Below are 18,915 nucleotides of genomic sequence, written 5' to 3'. Positions count from 1 at the left end.
GTATAGGGGACTTTCAGGATAGCATTTGAAATATAAATAAAGAAAATATCTAATAAAAATTTTTTAAAAATTAAGAAAAAAGGAAGCTTTGTGCCTTGTTTTATTACATCTTGTTTTGCAGTGCTCAGCTGATATCACTGGGAAGCCTGCTGTTTTCTAAAGGGAAACGGAAGACAAGTGGATCTTGGGGAGAGTGGAGGTGGATGGAGTGGGTGTGGGGTAACTGGGAGCTGTGGAGCGATGGAAAGGAGGCTATGATTGAGATGTAATATATGAGAGAAGAATAAAAATAATAAAATGGATCTAACACTATTAAACACAAGAAATGAAAAAAAACCTATCTAGCCCATCTTTATTATAATCCACCAGCAACAGGCATTTGAGTATAGGCTCCACTAAATCAGGAATCTACCTTGTTCATTTATAATTTTAACTTTGACCCACTGCCATCACGTAGGATCATGAAAAGCTTTCAGTGAATAAAGGAAATACTGATGATAAATGTATTTTTCTCTTTTATTATTCAGAATTATGGCTTAGAAACAGAAAATCTAAAAACACTTTCTCACAAGTTGAATGCATCTGCCAAAAATCTACAAAACTTCATAACAGGAAGGAGAAGGAGCGGCCATTATGATGGGAGGACCAGCCGAAAATTACCAAATGACTTTTTGACCTCAGTTGTGGATCTTATTGGAGCAGCCAAGAGTCTTCTTGCTTGGTTGGACAGGTACACTCTTCCCCATGTTTCATAAGTAACCCCATATACAGTGGTTTGTACAATAGCATTATTTTATATTTTCTTATGAAATTATTAGGCAGATAGAAAAGTAAAAGTAATAAATTTTTACTTTATTAATAAACCATGATAACATTTGATTATGATTCACAATAGTTTTGGGTCAACATCACGTAGATATGAATGTTTTATGATATTTTATATCAAGATAAATATACAATCACTAATTTATCTCTGTCAAACACCAAATACTTTCGCTGCTTTATAAGCAAAGTTACTCATGACCTGTTAGGACAAAATGAACGATTTCTACTGAATTTCTTTCTTCCTGTGTTAATGATCTTATTTAATAAGTAAGGAGTAAGTAGAAGCTACTTCATTTTGTAGCATGTGTAGATCAATTCCCTACCCTGGTTTTGTACATTTGTCTTGTGTATGACATAGCATAAGAATTATAATATGAAATATAAACATTAAACTTTTATATTTGGTTTAATATTACCATGAAATTGGATCACAATTAAAAAGAAACTAAATGAGTGCTCTGTTTTCTTAGCTCATGGTATTGCCCTCTGTAGTGGTTGAATAATCCATAAGAATTTCTGATAATTTACAGTCTTGCCAAAATGTCTCCTCCAAGGAACATTAGAAAGATACAAATTGGCCTTTTAAAAACTGAGATCTTATATATAAAAGAAAGGTTTTATACATTTATTTGTTTGCTTGTTTCATTTTAGTTTTTGAGAAAAATAAATAAATAAAATATATTTTAATATACTATAACATGAAGTTCTAATTACACCTGTATCAGCTACATTGATCAATTGTTTAATTGCATTTTTAATTTTTTTGAGAATTTCATATATTGAAGCTGTACTTATATAAGTTCTACCCCACACTCTTTCCTCCAACTCTTTCCATGCCCTTCTCAACTTAATGAGTTCTTTAATTATTGTTAATCACACATGCACATACACACACCTGCACACACATAAAAATTGATGAGTCCATTTAATGTTGCTCAATGTATATGTGTTTGGAAATGACTACTTGACACAGGCTAACCTACCAAGTTATTTTAAAATACAAACTGTTACAATATTTTTACTTAGCAAAGCAATAATAAGAATAGAATAATGTTTAAGTTGTTTGAATGTATGAATACTGCATAGGGAAAAGTAAGAGCCAAAGAGCCATCAAATGGGGGATATTTGTTGAAGTTAGGACCTTGCTCTTCCTCCCAGCCCCATGCTCCCAGAAATAAGATACAGACTCAAAATATATTTACAGAGACCTTGGCCATATAGCTAGGCTCTTATCTGACCAGGCATAACTTAAAATATACCATTTATTCTAGCCTACATTCTGCCACGTGACTGGTTACCTCTGCTCAGGCACCATGCATTCCTCTCTTCATCTCCCCACCTCCTTCTCTCCCAGAATTCTTTCTCCCCCAATGTCCCACCTTCTATTTCCTGCCTAAGCCATATGCCATAGGCTTTTTAATTGACAGGTAATGCTTCCATACAATACACAAGATGTTCTCTCTACAGATATTTGTGATCAATAAGACTGTGTGACTTGGCTGACCCAGTGAATAATCAAATAAGCAAACTCACTATTGAATAGGAGATGGAAGGAGAATATTAGAATATATTCTCATTGTCCCACTTGATTTTTCAAAATACTTAGAACTTCATAACATGCTATATGACTTTAATTATGAATTAGTTCTTATTAACTAGGTAGTTCAAGACAGCAAAGATGTTTCTTCTACTTTCCTCACTGATACCATGGTTATTCGGCCTGCACTTTATATTTTATATAGAGATTTTCAAGGGAACAGAGATCTATGGGTTACAACAAACAAACAAACAAACAAATAAATGTATAAAACCTTTCTTTTATATATAAGATCTCAGTTTTTAAAAGGCCAATTTGTATCTTTCTAATGTTCCTTGGAGGAGACATTTTGGCAAGACTGTAAATTATAGATGATCCCTGTGGATCAACAACAATTGAAAAATGGACAGAAGTTCAGCTCATGCCAGGCAGTGGTGGTGCATGTCTTTGATCCCAGAACTTGGGAGGCAGAGGCAGGTAGATCTCTGAGATTGAGGCCAGTCTGGCCTACAAAGAAAGTTTCAGGACAGCCAGGGTTATGCAGAGGAACCCTGTCTCAAAAAAACAAAAATGAAAGTTTAGCTCATGAAAAAAAATATGGAAGTGTAAGCAGCATAGAAGGAATTTATATGAATGTAGTGCCACGGGAGCAAAGGAACAAAGAATCTGAAGGAAAAAAGATAGTTATAGGTATGTGTTGCTGAGATAGTAGGTAGGATAAAGTTTGTGGTAGATTATGAAATCAGGGTCTTTGTGACTGTGGACTCGGGACTCAGACTTCTGGGTGTGAACACTAGCTTCTATACTCAGTCTGTGACATAGAGAAGTAACTAAACATTTACCTGCCTTCAGTTTTCTTCTTTTATAAGAGTTACTGTGAATATTAAATTAGTATATATATCACAATTAGGAGAGTAATTTACATATAGTAAACCATTAGTTTATTAATATTGATAGCCTTTATGAGTATTTCAAGTAAATATATATAAAATATTAACTTTCTTTGGAAAGTAAATAATAAAATAATGCTTTTCTCTTCTGCTGTTTTGTATTCAATGTAGTTAGTCCTTGAAAAATGTATCAAATAACTAACTGTAAAGAAATTTACAAAGAGAAATTTTATAGAAAGAAAATATTATGTTTCTAAAATTTAATTATTCTTAATTTCATTCAGTTTATTTAAATGTATCCCAAATATTGTGTTTTATCAAGATGTAAGCTTAAGAACAATTCATTTCATTATTGTTCAAAATAGTATGTTATACTATTTTATTTTGGTGATTTTCAAAAGCTGTTCTTGCTAATACCAGCCTTACTTTTCCTTTTGTAGGTCACCATTTGCTGCTGTGACAGACTATTCAGTCACAAGAAATAACGTCATACAGCTCTGCTTGGAATTAACAACAATTGTGCAACAGGTATTAACTGACAAGATTTTCTTTTATTAAATTACTAGCTATTTTATATTTCAAAAATGGACCAGTGGTTCTTTAATTTCTTTAACCTTCATTTTTATTTTATTGCTACATGTATGGACGTTTTGCCTGTGTGTATATTTGTGCACCATATGCATGCTTGATGCCTGTAGAGGCCTGAAGAAGGTTGGATCCCATCTATAACTAGGGTTATAGATGTTTGTGGGTGCTGAGAATTTAACCCAAGTCCTCTGTAAGAGCAGCTCATGTTCTTAACCACCGATCCATTTCTCCAGTCCCTAGCAAATGGTTCTTTAAAAGCAAATAAAAAGCTAAAGTATGCATGTATCATAAGTTTTATTAATCAAAAAGATATAAAATGAATTGGAATGTTTAACTTCATTATTTTTATACCATGTCTCATCTTCAATGGAATGTCTAAACTGATCTCACTTTCAGAAAATTAAATTACTCAATTCAGATAACAATTTCAGATTTTTGCTCTGATATTAATAGTTTCACTTTGTGTGTACAAATAAACAAATAAATATATCTGATAGCTTTTTATAATGATCCAATTGCCTGAGGGATTTTTCACTGAAAACTAAGCCAGAGATACCAAAATCAAGTGCCTTCAGGAGTGTAACAGCTAGCATAAATGTTTAAATCAATTTTTGTTATAAAACAATGAGAAATGACAGATAATGAAGCAAATTTACTAGTAGATCTACAGAAATGTATTTGAATCAAATAAAGTATGTCTTGAAAGTCTGATGTTTATATAGCTACAACTCTCCATAAGTCATATGACATCCTATTGCCACTACTTCTTTCTCGGGATACCATTATCCAATGATTTAAGTGGGAGGAAAGGGGGTAATGTATAATGATGCAAAAATTATTGGATAAACTAGAAAAATTGTGATCTAATGTATCCTTGTGACACCTGCCCATGATTGTCTCCCATAGCTCTCGGGTTGTTATATTGTTTATAATTCCTCAAAGAAATAGGGCATTTTATTAATACAGTTATATCAACTTCTTATACTATTATTCTGTCATGTAGATATGTTTTGCAATATGTACCTCACAATTTAGGTTCTTAATATTTTCACTTATGGCCTAGTGAGTTATATTGTGACACCTCATCATACTTTATCTACCCATTCTCATGTTGACCTCAAAGGCCTGTTGGTATTCTCAATAGAAATTTTCAGCAGCTTAGTTGTTTTGTTCAACAACTCTTTAAACATATCATTATAATGTAGTGATGGGTTTAAGCTTTGCTACTGAGAGGCTAGGAAATAATAAGTAGACTAGAGAAGAGATTAATTTATAGGCTGAGCTTTAAGTACATTCTGTCTTGACCGAACATAAAATTACTGAAATAACTCCAAATGTACTAAGAACACAGAAGGACTTTCTGTACCCTCCACCCACCATATATACTTTGTTTAAAGGTTAATGGTGTGCCCTCTTAGGACATTTTGCTCACACATTACCTACTTCTGTATTTTAAAACTCAGTAACTCATGACATTTGTCACAACTACTTTTACCTGATTCTCATTTTCCTGTTTGATGCGTCATCTTTATCTTAGAACAAGACCTTATGTTCTTGGTTATTTTCTTGCCTCAATTTGTACTTAGCTCTGTTATTTCTTAAAGGAAACATCAAATGAAATTCATATTAATAAATAATGATATGACATCTTGTTTTATAGTCTTTCTATAAGTATAGAATTGACCACCATTGAATTAGTTATTACAAATATAAGCCAATTTTGTTATTTTCAAATGAATTGCTAACTTCCTTTTTTGAGTTTCAAAGGAGCTAACATGATGTTCCAGCATAACTTCCATTTTATCTTCAAGAACTCCCATGCGTATTAACTGTACTCTAACTCACATAGATAAACAAACTATCACCAGTAAAACAGATTTTACTTTAGCCATTTGTCTCATGATACAATATGCCCTTTATATCTTTGATCTCTGTCTTATTAAAATCATACCCTATCCTTCAAGGTATTTGAGAAATGCTACTTCATTTATGAAGTTTTTCTGATTTCCTACAGATGTTTGTGTCTTCTCCGTATATTGGAATTTTGTTCCTGATATAGTTGAAATGAAATGAAGCACCTTTGCTCTTGATCTTCTAGTTTCCCACATTTTTGTTGTTTTCCTATTTTTTCTGTAAACTATTAGACTAGTTAATTATATTATTCTCTTTTGTCCCCTTTCTGATGCATATTCATTGTTGCATGAGCAGATGTAGATGAGGACATCTTCCTATGCATAGCATTTCACATATCTTCTGGGGCAGTTAAATCCTTCTGTGAACAACATTTATCTTACTTACATTACACGATCAAGTCCTTGAATATAGAAATAGTGTCTTTCTTGTTTGATATATACTATTTGTTAAAAATAAATTGACTGAGCAGAATTAATCTCTATGGCCAGCTTATGCTCTTTTGATAATGAAAAAACAAAAGGGAAATTAGCATTACTCATTTTTGTTAACTCTCTTGTGAGAATGTTTCCATTCTGTTCCTGTTATTCATATTAACAAAACAAGTCAAAGACTTCCATCACTTTCAGTTTAGTTTCTCTTCGTTAGCTAAAATAAGATTGTTGGGACTGATGACATAGGTCAGTGATAGAGCACTTGTTGGGTTTGGATATGGCACTTCTTCAGTCCTCACTGCTACAAAAAGGAAAAATCAATGATTATTTTATCCTCATAACCATATTCCAGGCTAGCATTAAAACTTTGCTGAAACACCAAGGAGATTCCTAATGCTAACAAATGTATCTTTTAGAAGTGCTTCTTAACCTGTGGGTTTCCAGGCATCCTGCATTATCAGATATTTACATTATAATAGCAATACTTAATAGCAGCAAAATTACAATTATAAAGTAGCAACAAAATAATCTTATGGTTGGGGTCACCACAACATGAGGAACGGTATTAGTGGGTCACAGCATTAGGAAGGTTGAGAACCACTGTTTTAGAGAAAATGTATATATGAGTAGACAAAAAGTATCTTTAAAATGCTATATTGTTTTTCTACTGTAAGTGATGCCATCTAATGTTTTTTGAGCTCTATATTCTATTGTTGTCCATAGTACCAATAGGAATGTGGACTGATAGATAAAATCATGAAATAAAATACTTGCTTGTTTCTTGGTAGTGAATCTATGTGCAGACCTTACTTTTCTATTTTTTACAAATTCCAAAAGGGAATTTAAGCTATCAGAAAGAAGGGATTTTTCCACACTGAAGGAATATTAATATTTGAAAAGGGAACCTATCATAAACAAACACTGAGTCGGGTGGTGGTGGAACACGCCTTTAATACCAGCACTTGGGAGGCAGAGGCAGGAGGATTCTGAGTTGGAGGCCAGCCTGGTCTACAAAGTGAGTTCCAGGACAGCCAGGGCTACCCAGAGAAACCCTGTCTCAAAAAAACAAAAACAAAAACAAAAAACAAACACTGAAGTGGGTGGGTAGGGGAGCAGGGGCGGGGGGGTATAGGGAACTTTCGGGATAGCATTTGAAATGTAAATAAAGAAAATAATAATAAATTAAAAAATATATTTCATATAGTTAACATCTAACACATTGTCTAATTTGCTATTCTCTATACATGTGTGCGTATGTGTGTGTATATATTAATCAAATTTTTATTTGGAGTAATATGAAATACATAAATATTAAACTTTTGCTGCCACCTAAAAATGGCCAATTTGACTAAGTACGGTATGGACTTTAAAAAAATATCTAGGGCATGCATTTATTACGAGGCTTTCAAGAAATCTCATCTGAACAGTTTTATGCTTTGAAATATGCTGTGCTTAAAATTGTTTTTCACTCAACTTTAATTATTTTTATTCCCTTTGCAGCAAGATGAGATGATCAATATCTAAAAATAAACTGTCACAAATGGCTTTTCTCACTTTAACTCAAAAGGGTGGTACTAGGGAGTAAGTGGAAAATTCTTATTGATGTTGGACACTTCTATTTCAAATAATGTTAAAATTAGGGAGAAAAGGCACTGCAAATTTCTTCTTTTGGAAATCTCCATTTGGACTATTTACTTAGTCTAATAATAATCTATGTCATTTTTTATGTATTCTGTGTTTAGTTGAGTTGGGATGTTTGAAGCTTTTAAAGGTATTTTCCCCAACATGAAATTTGTTATAAAAACACTCAAGAAAATGGGAGGACTTGTTTTAAAAAATCTTAACTGTAAAGCATTCTCAGAAAGAACTGAAGCTGCTTTCAGAGCCCTGTCAGCAACTGAATCCGAAAAATGAGACAGGTACCCACGCATTTCTTGTCAGAATTGAAATAATTGCCATGATGCCTGTCTTCGTGGGTATCAGCATAACCTAAAATAATTCTACTGTACCATTTTAATATTCCCTTCTTGAGACACAAAAACTGAGATTGTCACTAATTAAGAAATGAGCACAGAAGTGTCATTTTTGAAAGGTAATGCTTTGATGAGGTTGAAAATACTTGGAACAAGGGACAGGGATGAAAGCAGTTTGTCGGGGGAATGTAACCCAGCACTGTTAAATCATTCCATACTGCATGATTCGTGTCATGGCTGCTACAATTGTAATCATAAGAGCTAATATCTAGCTCGAAGTTAACAGAAGGATCAAATAGATGAGACTTTAACATGGACCTCAGTGTCCAGTGAAGAACAAGAGCAATCTAAGAGGAGGTTGGACAAGAGACAGATAACAGAATTGCTGTTAAAAACCATAAATTTATAAGTATTTCTCTCCCATTTGTGTTTGTTAGTTTTCTTGGCAAACATTTACACTTATTTTTGATTTATATGCTGAGAGAATAATTTCAAGTGTTGTAAAGCACATTAAATCATTTGAAGTTGTTAAATTTGGAGTGAAAACTTTCTTTAAAAATTCAATTCCTGGCGATATGATTTTACTTGGAATTGTTTTATGATTTTTTTTTACTTTGCATAGTTATTCACTTCATTATCAATACATATTTAAGAAAAGGGTATTATTTTGTTGATACCCTTTAAATAGTCACATTGAAGAATGTTTTTATTTTGCCAAGCAATCTCACTTAAATTACATATTTGTGCTTTGTAGACATTTTGTTAACTACAATACCTTTTATATAAAAATTAAACTAAAAATTTATATTTACTATTATACAATTATGATTTTGAAAGTAATGTTATAAACAAACATGTCAAGTATACATCTTTTTAAAATACTCCTACTGGAATTTAACTACTTTTATCTATTTATTTGGGGATTTTACTCAAGATTGTGAGAAGATTATAACATTTATGGCAGTGAATTATAATTTGTGGTTTACATTTTTAAAGCATCCATTTTTAAACACTTAAAGAACATTGTAAAAATTGTAGATAGGAATTGATTTTAAAATTTGTATTTTATTCAGGGAAAATATCTGTAAAATTATTAGCAATCTGTCATAGTCTATTTAATCATATTCTATGTACATGAATATCACCACCTTTATATTCTTCATGAAGACTTTCTATAACTTACCTCTCATATTTTATAATAAAATACTGTGGTAGGCTTAGACATGAAAGAAGATCAGAGCTTAATTGTCCTAAATATGCTTTTGAAGGATGGTATATACACTTGGATAAATTACCTCAGATCTTATTTATCTGTAAAACTGTATCATTAACTATCTTGTTAGATTATTACAGAGATTTATGTGAACATTTAAACATTTCATAGCAACTTAATAAATGGCTATTAGGATTATAAAGCAAAAGAGACTTTGAAAACACTTAAACTGAGCTACTTTTTTGCTTCATCAGAAGCTCAAAAGACTGGTGCTCTGCTTGAGTGCTCTATTTTGCTGTTGAATAGTTATGAAACTTTTAAAATTTTCTAAAATGAGTGATTTACAAAAATAATTTGGAAGCCAGGCATAGTGTCACATGCCTTTAATGTTACCAGAGGCAGGTGGATAACTGTGAGTTTGAGGCCAGCCTTGTCCACATAGTGAGTTCCAGTATAGCCACAGCTACATAGTAAGACCCTGTCTTGAAAAAAAAATTAAAATAATTTGGTTTAGTTTAGGACATCTTTATATTTTAATGTACATATACATAATTAGTATTCTGGAATATTTCTTAAAACATTCACACTTAAAATGTAATGCAGAAATTAATGTTTGTCATATATGAACTTGCCACTCATACATTTATAAATCACCTAGATTTGAACACATACATTAATTTTAATGGTACATTTATGATAGTCATATAAAATTTGTATTTTAAAGATGATAGTAAAAATCAAACTTTAATTACATACATGTAGAGATATAAAATGACCATCTAAGTTGTGCTTGAATAGGCAGAATATATTCTTTATTTAGTTCATGCAGTGTTACGGCATGAAAATCTAAGCCAGAGTAGTCTCATAGTCATTTCAAACCCAGCTTTAAATACTTTTACTGCATGCTCAGGGTTAGTGTTTAAGCCTTCATGAATCAGACATTCTAGGTGACCTGAAAATTGAATTGGAGCTCTTGGTATAGAAACTGGGGCATTTCAGACCAAAAACCAGGGCAAGCCTTATATATAATTTTAAGCAATATGAATTATACTAGTTTTGCATACTCAGATGGTATGAAATGTGGTTCTATTTTTCCTTTCTATTTACACTTAATAGTTTTAATTCTTTTCACGTAATATTTATCCTTTAAATTTTCTTTAGCTGTTTTAATTATTAAGAAGCATTATTTATATCTTTTCAGTTTATCCTAATCAAAAGTCTGATAATATTATCTGATCAAAAGTCATATAATGAAAGTATTAGAGATAGTAGTAAAATAACTTGAAGATTTTATCTGGATACACATATAAAAGTGGAATTTGCAAAGTTGATAGTATGTTAAATATATGTACAATTGTACCTTTCAAAGTCTTATGTGTAATGAGAATGTTAGACTAGATAGAAGTACACAGGCATAAGAAAGTTTCATTATCTTTGATCATTAAGAGCTGCATATTTTCATTTTTTCATATTTTCTTAATTTATTCATTCACTTTGCATCCTGATTGCAGCTCCTCCCTCTCCTCCCATTCCTCCCTCATATGGCCTCACCCTCAACCCTCCCCTTTACCTCTGAGAAGGGGGAAGTTAGTTCTCCCAGGGATTTCACTTCACTCAGGAGCTTCAAGTCACTGCAGGACTAGGCACATCCCCTCCCACTGAGGCCAGCCCAGTTGGGGAACAGAGTCCACAAGCAGGCAACAGATTCAGGATAACCCCCTGCTCCAGGTGTTGGGGGACCAGCATGAAGACCAAGTTGCACATCTGCTACAAATATGCTGAGGGGCCCTAGGTCCAGCCCTTGGGCTGCATATTTTCTAAGGCTTTGGATGAGAGGATGAGTAAATAAATTTTTCATGCTAGGAATTTCTCAAAGTCCTCATGCCAAAAGACTTTTAAAGGTGCAGATTGTAGTATTATCTGTACCCAAAAGACAGATGGTTTATACTGCACTAGTTAAAGTCTCTTAGAGGGGGAATGACAGTGAATTAGTTCTCAGACATTACCCTTATTATTATAGTTAAGTTTTGTATTAGAGTGTTGTGTAATGTTCCATATATACAGAAGAGTATATGTAACATGTTTGCTATACACATAACAATAAATATCACACAAATCTATCTTGTAAATTTAATACTTGGAGTGCTAACTAATAGCATTTTAATTATTGCGCTATTCTTGCATCTTGTATGCCTACCCTCTTTCATGGGTTTTGTCATATAGAATTTTTGTCTTTAAATATTCATATATAATACTTCACTAAAGGCATTTAATGATTCTTATCTTTAAGATTTAGAAAAATACTATCACTAAGTATCTTACATTTTTTCACTTGATATGTTCCTAAATTTTTATTTGACTTGTAGTTCATTTCACTGAATATAATATTGTGTTCTGTTCATATTCACTAATACATTTATTCTTCTGATGATGGACATTTGATTGTATACCCACATTTACATTTACTACAAAGCACATATATTAAGTTATATAGTTTATGAAACATTGTGTCATTTTCTCAAAATATTTTCTTGCTTATTGGATTTGTACTTCCATTTTCATTCAACACCTAAACTGATTTGTTACATATTTTGTTATATAGTTCACCTATTTAAAGCTTTTAATTTTTTCTCAAAATTCATAAGAAGTATCTTTACTTCTTATGAGGCCCCTTGGTCTTGCAAACTTTATATGACCCAGCACAAGGCAAGGCCTGGGCCAAGTAGTGGGAGTGGGTGGGTAGGGGAGCAGAGGTGGGGGGCGGGGTATAGGAAACTTTCGGGATAGCATTTGAAATGTAAATAAAGAAAATAATAATAAAAAAAGAAAAAAAAAGAAAAAAAGAAGTATCTTTAAACATTATGCTTATGTTATGTGTAAAGAAACAGATGCAGAATGTTAGGCATAAGTGAACAGATGTAGAAAAGTATGTTAATGGATCGTGACCCTCATGGGGAATAAAATAAGCTTCAGAAGATATTCCCCTGTGTGCTACCATTTGCAACATATGGTGATTACTCTTTCTAAAATTTCAAGCCAAAAGTAATACCAATACATTTTTAAAAGGTTTTTCTATGTCAGACCTAGTGAAAGTAAAAGACCCCAACATAGCTAGTACATGGCACATAAATGTTTGCTGAAAAAATACATACCTTTTCTCTTAAAAATTCACCAAAAGAAGGTTCTAGAAATTTAAGTTAGATTTAGGAATGACTTTGATACTAACAAAGATCTGAAAAGGGAACTAACGAGAAAATACTAGTTTTACATTCCATTTATATGGTGGTTATGATGCATACAATGTTAGTTGTACATATTCTTCCTTCTTTTCCTTATACTCATAATTTTATCTATTGATCTTAGTCAATCTAATTGGGCATGACAAAATCTCCAGCAGTTTTAGTGCATTTTAGTCGTGGCAAAGGATTTGTGAATTTTCTATATTTCTCAGTTGTTTGTGTTTTATCTTTAATGTTTAAACTGCACCAGTTTTTTTTTTACTTTATATCCTGATTGCTTCTTGCCTTCCTCCCTCTTATCTCCCTCTCATCTTGTTGCCCTCCTTCTCTCCTCCCTCTCATCTCCCCCTACCCGTCCTTCCATACTCCCTTTCTCCACAGAAAAGGGGAGGCCTCCCATGGATATCAACTTGTGTTGGCAAACCAAGTTGCAATGGTACTAGGTGCAACTTCTGTTGTGGCTAGACAGGGCAGCCCAGTTATGGGAAAGGGATTGAAAAACAGGCAACAAAGTGAGAGACAGCCTCTGCTCCTGTTGTTAGGGGTCCCACATGAAGACTGAGATACACAACTGTTACATATGTGCTTAGGACCTAGCTAGGTCCATCTTACATATACTCTCTTTTTGGTGGTTCAGTCTCTGTAGTACCTTATGGGCCCAGGTGAGTTGATTCTGTAGGTTTTCTTGTGGTGTCCTTGACCCCTCTGGCTCTTTCTATCCTTCCTCCCTCTCTTCAATAGGATTCCATAAGCTCAGGTTAATGTTTGACTGTGAGTATCTGAATCTGTTTCCATCAGTTGCTGGGTAAAGCCTCTCAGAAGACCGTTATGCTAGGTTCCTGTCTAAAAGTATAGCAGAGTATCATTAACAGGGTTAGGGATGGGCTCTCTATCATGGATGGCATGGGTCTAAAGCTGGGACAGTCATTGGTTGGCTATTACCTCTATTTCTTCTCCATCTTTATCCCTGCTCATCTTGTAGACAGGAAAAACTGTGGGTCTACAGTTTTGTGGCTGGGTTGGTGTCCCAATCCCTTCATTAGAGGTCTTTTCTGATTACAAGAGATGGCCCACTTTCAGGTTCCACATCCTCCAATGCTAGGAGTCTTAGCTAGGGTCACCCTCATAGATTCATTCCTGGGAGTTACCATTGCTCTAGATTTCTAATTTGTCCTAGAGATGCAGCCCCTAACTGATTCTCTCTGACCTCCCCTGACTTGATCATTCCTTCTCCCCTCCCTAACCCCTTCCTCCAGTTCCCTCCCTCCATCTTCCCCTGATGTCTATTCTATTTTCCACTCTGACTGAGATTGAAGTGACTTAATTGGGCCATCATTGTTACTTAGCTTCTCTAGGTGTATGGATTATAACATGTAACATAATTAATTACCTGTACATTATAGCTAATATCCATTTATGAGTACATGCCATACATTTCTTTCTAGATCTGGAGTACCTCATTCAGGATGGTATTTTCTAGTTCCATTTATTTGCCTGCAAAATTCATAGTATCTTCATTTTTTTATTTTCTTTATTTACATTTCAAATGCTATCCCAAAAGTTCCCTATACCCCCCCGCCCCTGCTCCCCTACCCACCCACTCCCACTACTTGGCCCAGGCCTTCCCTTGTGCTGGGTCATATAAAGTTTGCAAGACCAAGGGGCCTCTATTCCCAGTGATGGCCGATTAGGCCATCTTCTGCTACATATGCAGCTAGAGACACAANCTCAGGGGGTACTGGTTAGTTCATATTGTTGTTCCACCTACAGGGTTGCAGCCCCCTTCAATTCCTTGGGTACTTTCTCTAGCTCCTCCATTGGGGACCCTGTGTTCCATCCAATAGCTGGCTGTGAGCATCCACTTCTGTGTTTGCCAGGCACTGGCATAGCCTCACAAGAGGCCGCAATATCAGGGTCCCTTCAGCAGAATCTTGCTGGCATGAGCATTAGTATCTAGGTTTAGTGGCTGATGATGGGATGGACTCCCAAATGGGGTAGTCTCTGGATAGTCCATCCTTTCATCTTAGCTCTAAATTTTGTCTCTGTACCTATATCCTTTCATGNGTATTTTGTTCCTTATTCCATTGTGTAGATATACCATGTTGCCTGTATCCAGTCTTAGGTTGAGGGACATCTGGCTATTTCCAGCTTCTGGCTATTATGATAGGGCTGTTGTGAACACAATGGAGCACATGTCTTTGGGATATGGTGGAGCATCTTTTGGGTATATGCCCAGGAATTATGTAGCTGGATCTTGAGGTAGTACATATTTTACAGTAGCTTATTCCTATTCCATTTCCTCTCAGTCTGTGTGCCTTTAAGGTGAAGAGTTAAAAAACAATGGCGGCAACACGAGCATCCTTCATAGTGATTTGAGGAGGTGAAATAATAGGAAATATTGTGAAAAAGCCCCGGGTTCAGGGAAGATATTTAATTTGGAGTTATGGAAAATTTTTCTCATAATAGTCCAATCTACTTTTTCCCCATTCCAAATCCATATGTGCATTCCTAGTATCACTTAGAATCATTTTATAGTTTAAAAGCAACAATTTTGATCTCATATTAAACTTGGAAATCTGAGTATTAAATATGAAGTATATTGTCCCTCAACAATGCTGCATACAATATGAGTTTTAAAAGAAACTGTGTGAGAGAGATCAATATCAGTAACAGTATCTTAATTTGTTCTGAATCTTGCATAGATAACTCTGTATTGACTCTGGTTTACATATGTATTAATCTACTCTGATGCTATTCAGGAGTTACCAACATAACAGCTTTTAATTTACTTTTTAATGACTTTCTGTTTTCTACTTCCTTTTAAACTAAAAGACTATTCAGTACATGCTGTGGTTCTCTTCACCTGAATTGCATACATAAATGCTCCATTTCTGGAAAGTTCCTCAACTTTCTAGTAGGAATGAATTTTTTCTCCTGGCACTTTTTTTTTTTTTTTGAGACAGGGTTTCTCTATATAGCCCTGGCTGTCCTGTAACTCACTTTGTAGACCAGCCTGGCCTCGAACTCAGAAATCCGCCTGCCTCTGCCTCCCGAGGGCTGGGATTAAAGGCATGCGCCATCATGCCCAGCTCTTTCTTTTTTGTGTGTGGGCACTTTTTAATATCTTTTTAAACTCTCCCTCATATCCTGTCATCTGGGAAAATCCTACTCCTCCTGATTTTCTTGTTTTCAATCACTGCCAAGGAAAAGACTATATATAGTTTAATATGTAGGCTATAACATTTCTATTTTGAAATTAGCATGGTGTTTTCACAAAATTATAACATGTTTTTCCCAAAAGCCAAGGAGATATACCAAGTATCATTATCTCATTGTTTGAGATAGAGTATAAGAAGCTACCCCATGTTGCCCTAAAATTCATAATTTTCCTTCCCCAAATTCCCAAATGCTAGGATTATACACATACACATTTACACTTGGTTACTGGCAAGTATAACTTTAACGTTTTAAAATCTTATTTTTAATGATGGTTCTAGCTGTGCCTCTCTCAGAGAAGTGAAGATGAGCAGACCCACAAGCATTGCACAGCTAGCTATACAAGCAAGCCAAGCTCTGTCCCCATCCCTCCACGGAGTCCTATTTATACCCTCCAGACATCACAGGTCTTCTATGTACCTTGCCTCACCACAGCTCTTGCCTGAGCAATCCAATCACCGCCCCCCACCCCAGTCCTCAGAAGTAGCAACAAACGGCAGCACACCACCAGAAGTTTTTTGGTGCATTTCTCTCTATGGAGTCCGAACAAATGCAGCTCAACTACGCAGTATAAGGCAGACCGATACGTGCATGTCATTAGCAAATAATCTTTCATCACATGTCCTTTCATGTTCTTGCTTTAGCAGAACATCATCTCTCTTGTGTCTCCTTCAGGGAAATGTTCCTTCACAAGTCTGCCTTAGCCTTTCACACCTGTGTCCACTTTAAGGAAACGTTCCTTCACATGTTTGCCCCAGCAAAACACCGTCCAACCAACTTTCCAAAGAACTGTTAAGTTTCCACTTAAGTCACTTTTATAAGTGGGGAAATTCAAAGTTAGTGATATAACATAAGTGTGACATAGTTCAGGACTTTAATCTGCCTGCTTATTCTCTTTTTTTGGGGGGAGAGGGCTGGTTTCGAGACAGTGTTTCTCTGTGTAGCCCTAGCTTTCCTGAAACTCACTCTGTAGCCCAGGCTGGCCTGAAACTCAGAAATCTGCCTGCCTCTGCCTCCCAAGTGCTGGGATTAAAGGCATGTGCCACCACTGCCCAGCTTGCCTGCTTATTCTTAAGTTTAATTTAGAATTTTAAAAAGTGAGCTTTATGGGCTGGAGAGATGGCTCAGCGGTTAAGAGCACTGACTGTTCTTCCAAAGGTCCTGAGTTCAAATCCCAGCAACCACAGGGTGACTCACAACCACCCCATAATGAGATCTGACGCCCTCTTCAGGTGTGTCTGAAGTCAGCTACAGTAAACTTACATATACAAATAAATTTTAAAAAATGAGCTTTACAAGTACCAATGCTTGACTACCATCCAAGATTAAATCAGACTATGTTGTAGGACTTAACACACACACACATTCACAGCTCACAGTCTCTGCAGTAAATATATGTCTAAAGTGATTATATTTATTCTTTGGAACATTAGATGTTATTTTAATTATAACTAATTTAAGTTGTTGCATAAGAGTTTCAAGCATACATACATACATACATAAATATGTATATGGTGCTCTGATTGTCACCTGCCACCCTCTCTTAGAACCTTCCCCACTACTCCTTTTTTGCCTCTCCTTCCTCCTTTTAAGTCTCTTTCTGCTATTCATTTATTTTTGTTTTTTTTAACCTGCTAAGTATAACCAGGTCATCTGTGTTACCATGAATCTAGAGCTATCCATAAGAGCATCTAGGCTCATCGGTGGGTACATAACTATAGATAATGTCTATCTATCCACCCCTCTGAATTCATCCATAGCTCACTAGGAAGGATAAGGGCCCCATGAGACCCACCCCAATCCATGATTGACTATTGCCAGGCCCAGTTTTGTGTAGGCCCAAGGCAGGCAAGTGCTGCTTCTGCTGTAAAATCATAATTCGTATGGGTTGTATCAAGATAGCATTTCATAGGCCTTCTCCCCATTTTCCAGCTATTGCCTTTCTTGAGTCCGCCCTTCCTGAACGTTTATTTGACCTTAGGTGTGGTGGTACAAGTGTCCTGGTTAATAATCCAACACGCAGACATCACTTACTCTCAGGACTTAGGCACTACTTTCATGGCTTTTTTTGCAAGGAACTTCACTTAAGGCTAATAGTAGCATCAAATATATTATGCACTTGAAATTAAAGGAGAGCCAATGCTAGACTGTCATGGCAGAAACAGACAAGGATAGGAACTAACTGGATAAACAAGGATAACAAATAATATTTTAATCATTTATTATGTGTCAGATTATGCCTGAATCATGTTATGATTACATATTTCATATCACAGGTTGTATGAAATAGAATTTTCATACCTATATAAGATGAAATCAGCAAAGTAACAGAAATATAAAGTTACTAGTTAAAGATATGTTTTTTTTTAATAACACAGTGCCTTAGGTTGAGTCAGAATAACCACCAACATCAAATAAGTAATTCAGGTGAAATTAGGTTCTAATGAGTAAAAGAATTGAAATTATGGCTAATGGTATTAGCCTAAGTAACTGATACGAATTCAGTAATTAGATGTGAGCTTGAATCAAACTTATAAAAATGAGATTAAACTTTTGATGAACACAAAATGGGAAAAATGCCACTTACAATGAAGGCAGCAGTAATCTGAGCCTGATGCTGTTTTGCATTGTGAAGGATGACTTAGGACCACTGAAAACAATTGCACCCATATTTCCTGAAATGAAAAAGTAGCCTAGAAATTTAATGACATGTTGTTTTTATTAAACTACATTTGTTATATATTCATATGCATATCTTTGTATTTGATGGGGGATTATATCATTCAAGGTAAGTTAGATTATGCTTCAGTAGCAATCTTAAAGTGTTAGTGGCTTCAATAGAGTGCTCATATTCCACATCCACCCTGCATTGTTAGCTCTATTATATGATTTATTCACTTCAGACCCAGGTGTGAGAGGGCAGCCTCTTTTTCTTTTTTCTTTTTCTTTTTCTTTTCTTTTTTTTTGTTTTTTTGTTTTTTTTTGTTTTTTTGTTTTTTCGAGGGTTTCTCTGTATAGCCCTGGCTGTCCTGGAACTCACTTTGTAGACCAGGCTGGCCTTGAACTCAGAAATCCGCCTGCCTCTGCCT

The 18,915-nt window shown here is 34.9% G+C and overlaps 1 protein-coding gene across 7 annotated transcripts in view; it reads left to right on the top strand.

Annotated features, from left to right (window-relative positions):
- The window catches only part of Cnksr2 (connector enhancer of kinase suppressor of Ras 2), a 230,361-nt gene that overhangs the window by 52,435 nt on the left and 159,011 nt on the right, over positions 1-18,915 (top strand). For all 7 annotated transcript variants that reach the window (XM_021187764.2, XM_021187765.2, XM_021187763.2 and 4 more), the window contains exons 3-4: positions 528-730; positions 3,693-3,780. In XM_021187764.2, the coding sequence (XP_021043423.1) occupies positions 528-730; positions 3,693-3,780 (291 nt within the window). The remainder of the gene's footprint in view (positions 1-527; positions 731-3,692; positions 3,781-18,915) is intronic.

This window comes from Mus pahari, chromosome X, assembly GCF_900095145.1.
Source record: "Mus pahari chromosome X, PAHARI_EIJ_v1.1, whole genome shotgun sequence".
NCBI classification, from domain to species: domain Eukaryota; kingdom Metazoa; phylum Chordata; class Mammalia; order Rodentia; family Muridae; genus Mus; species Mus pahari.
This window is presented reverse-complemented; position numbering and strand designations above follow the sequence as displayed.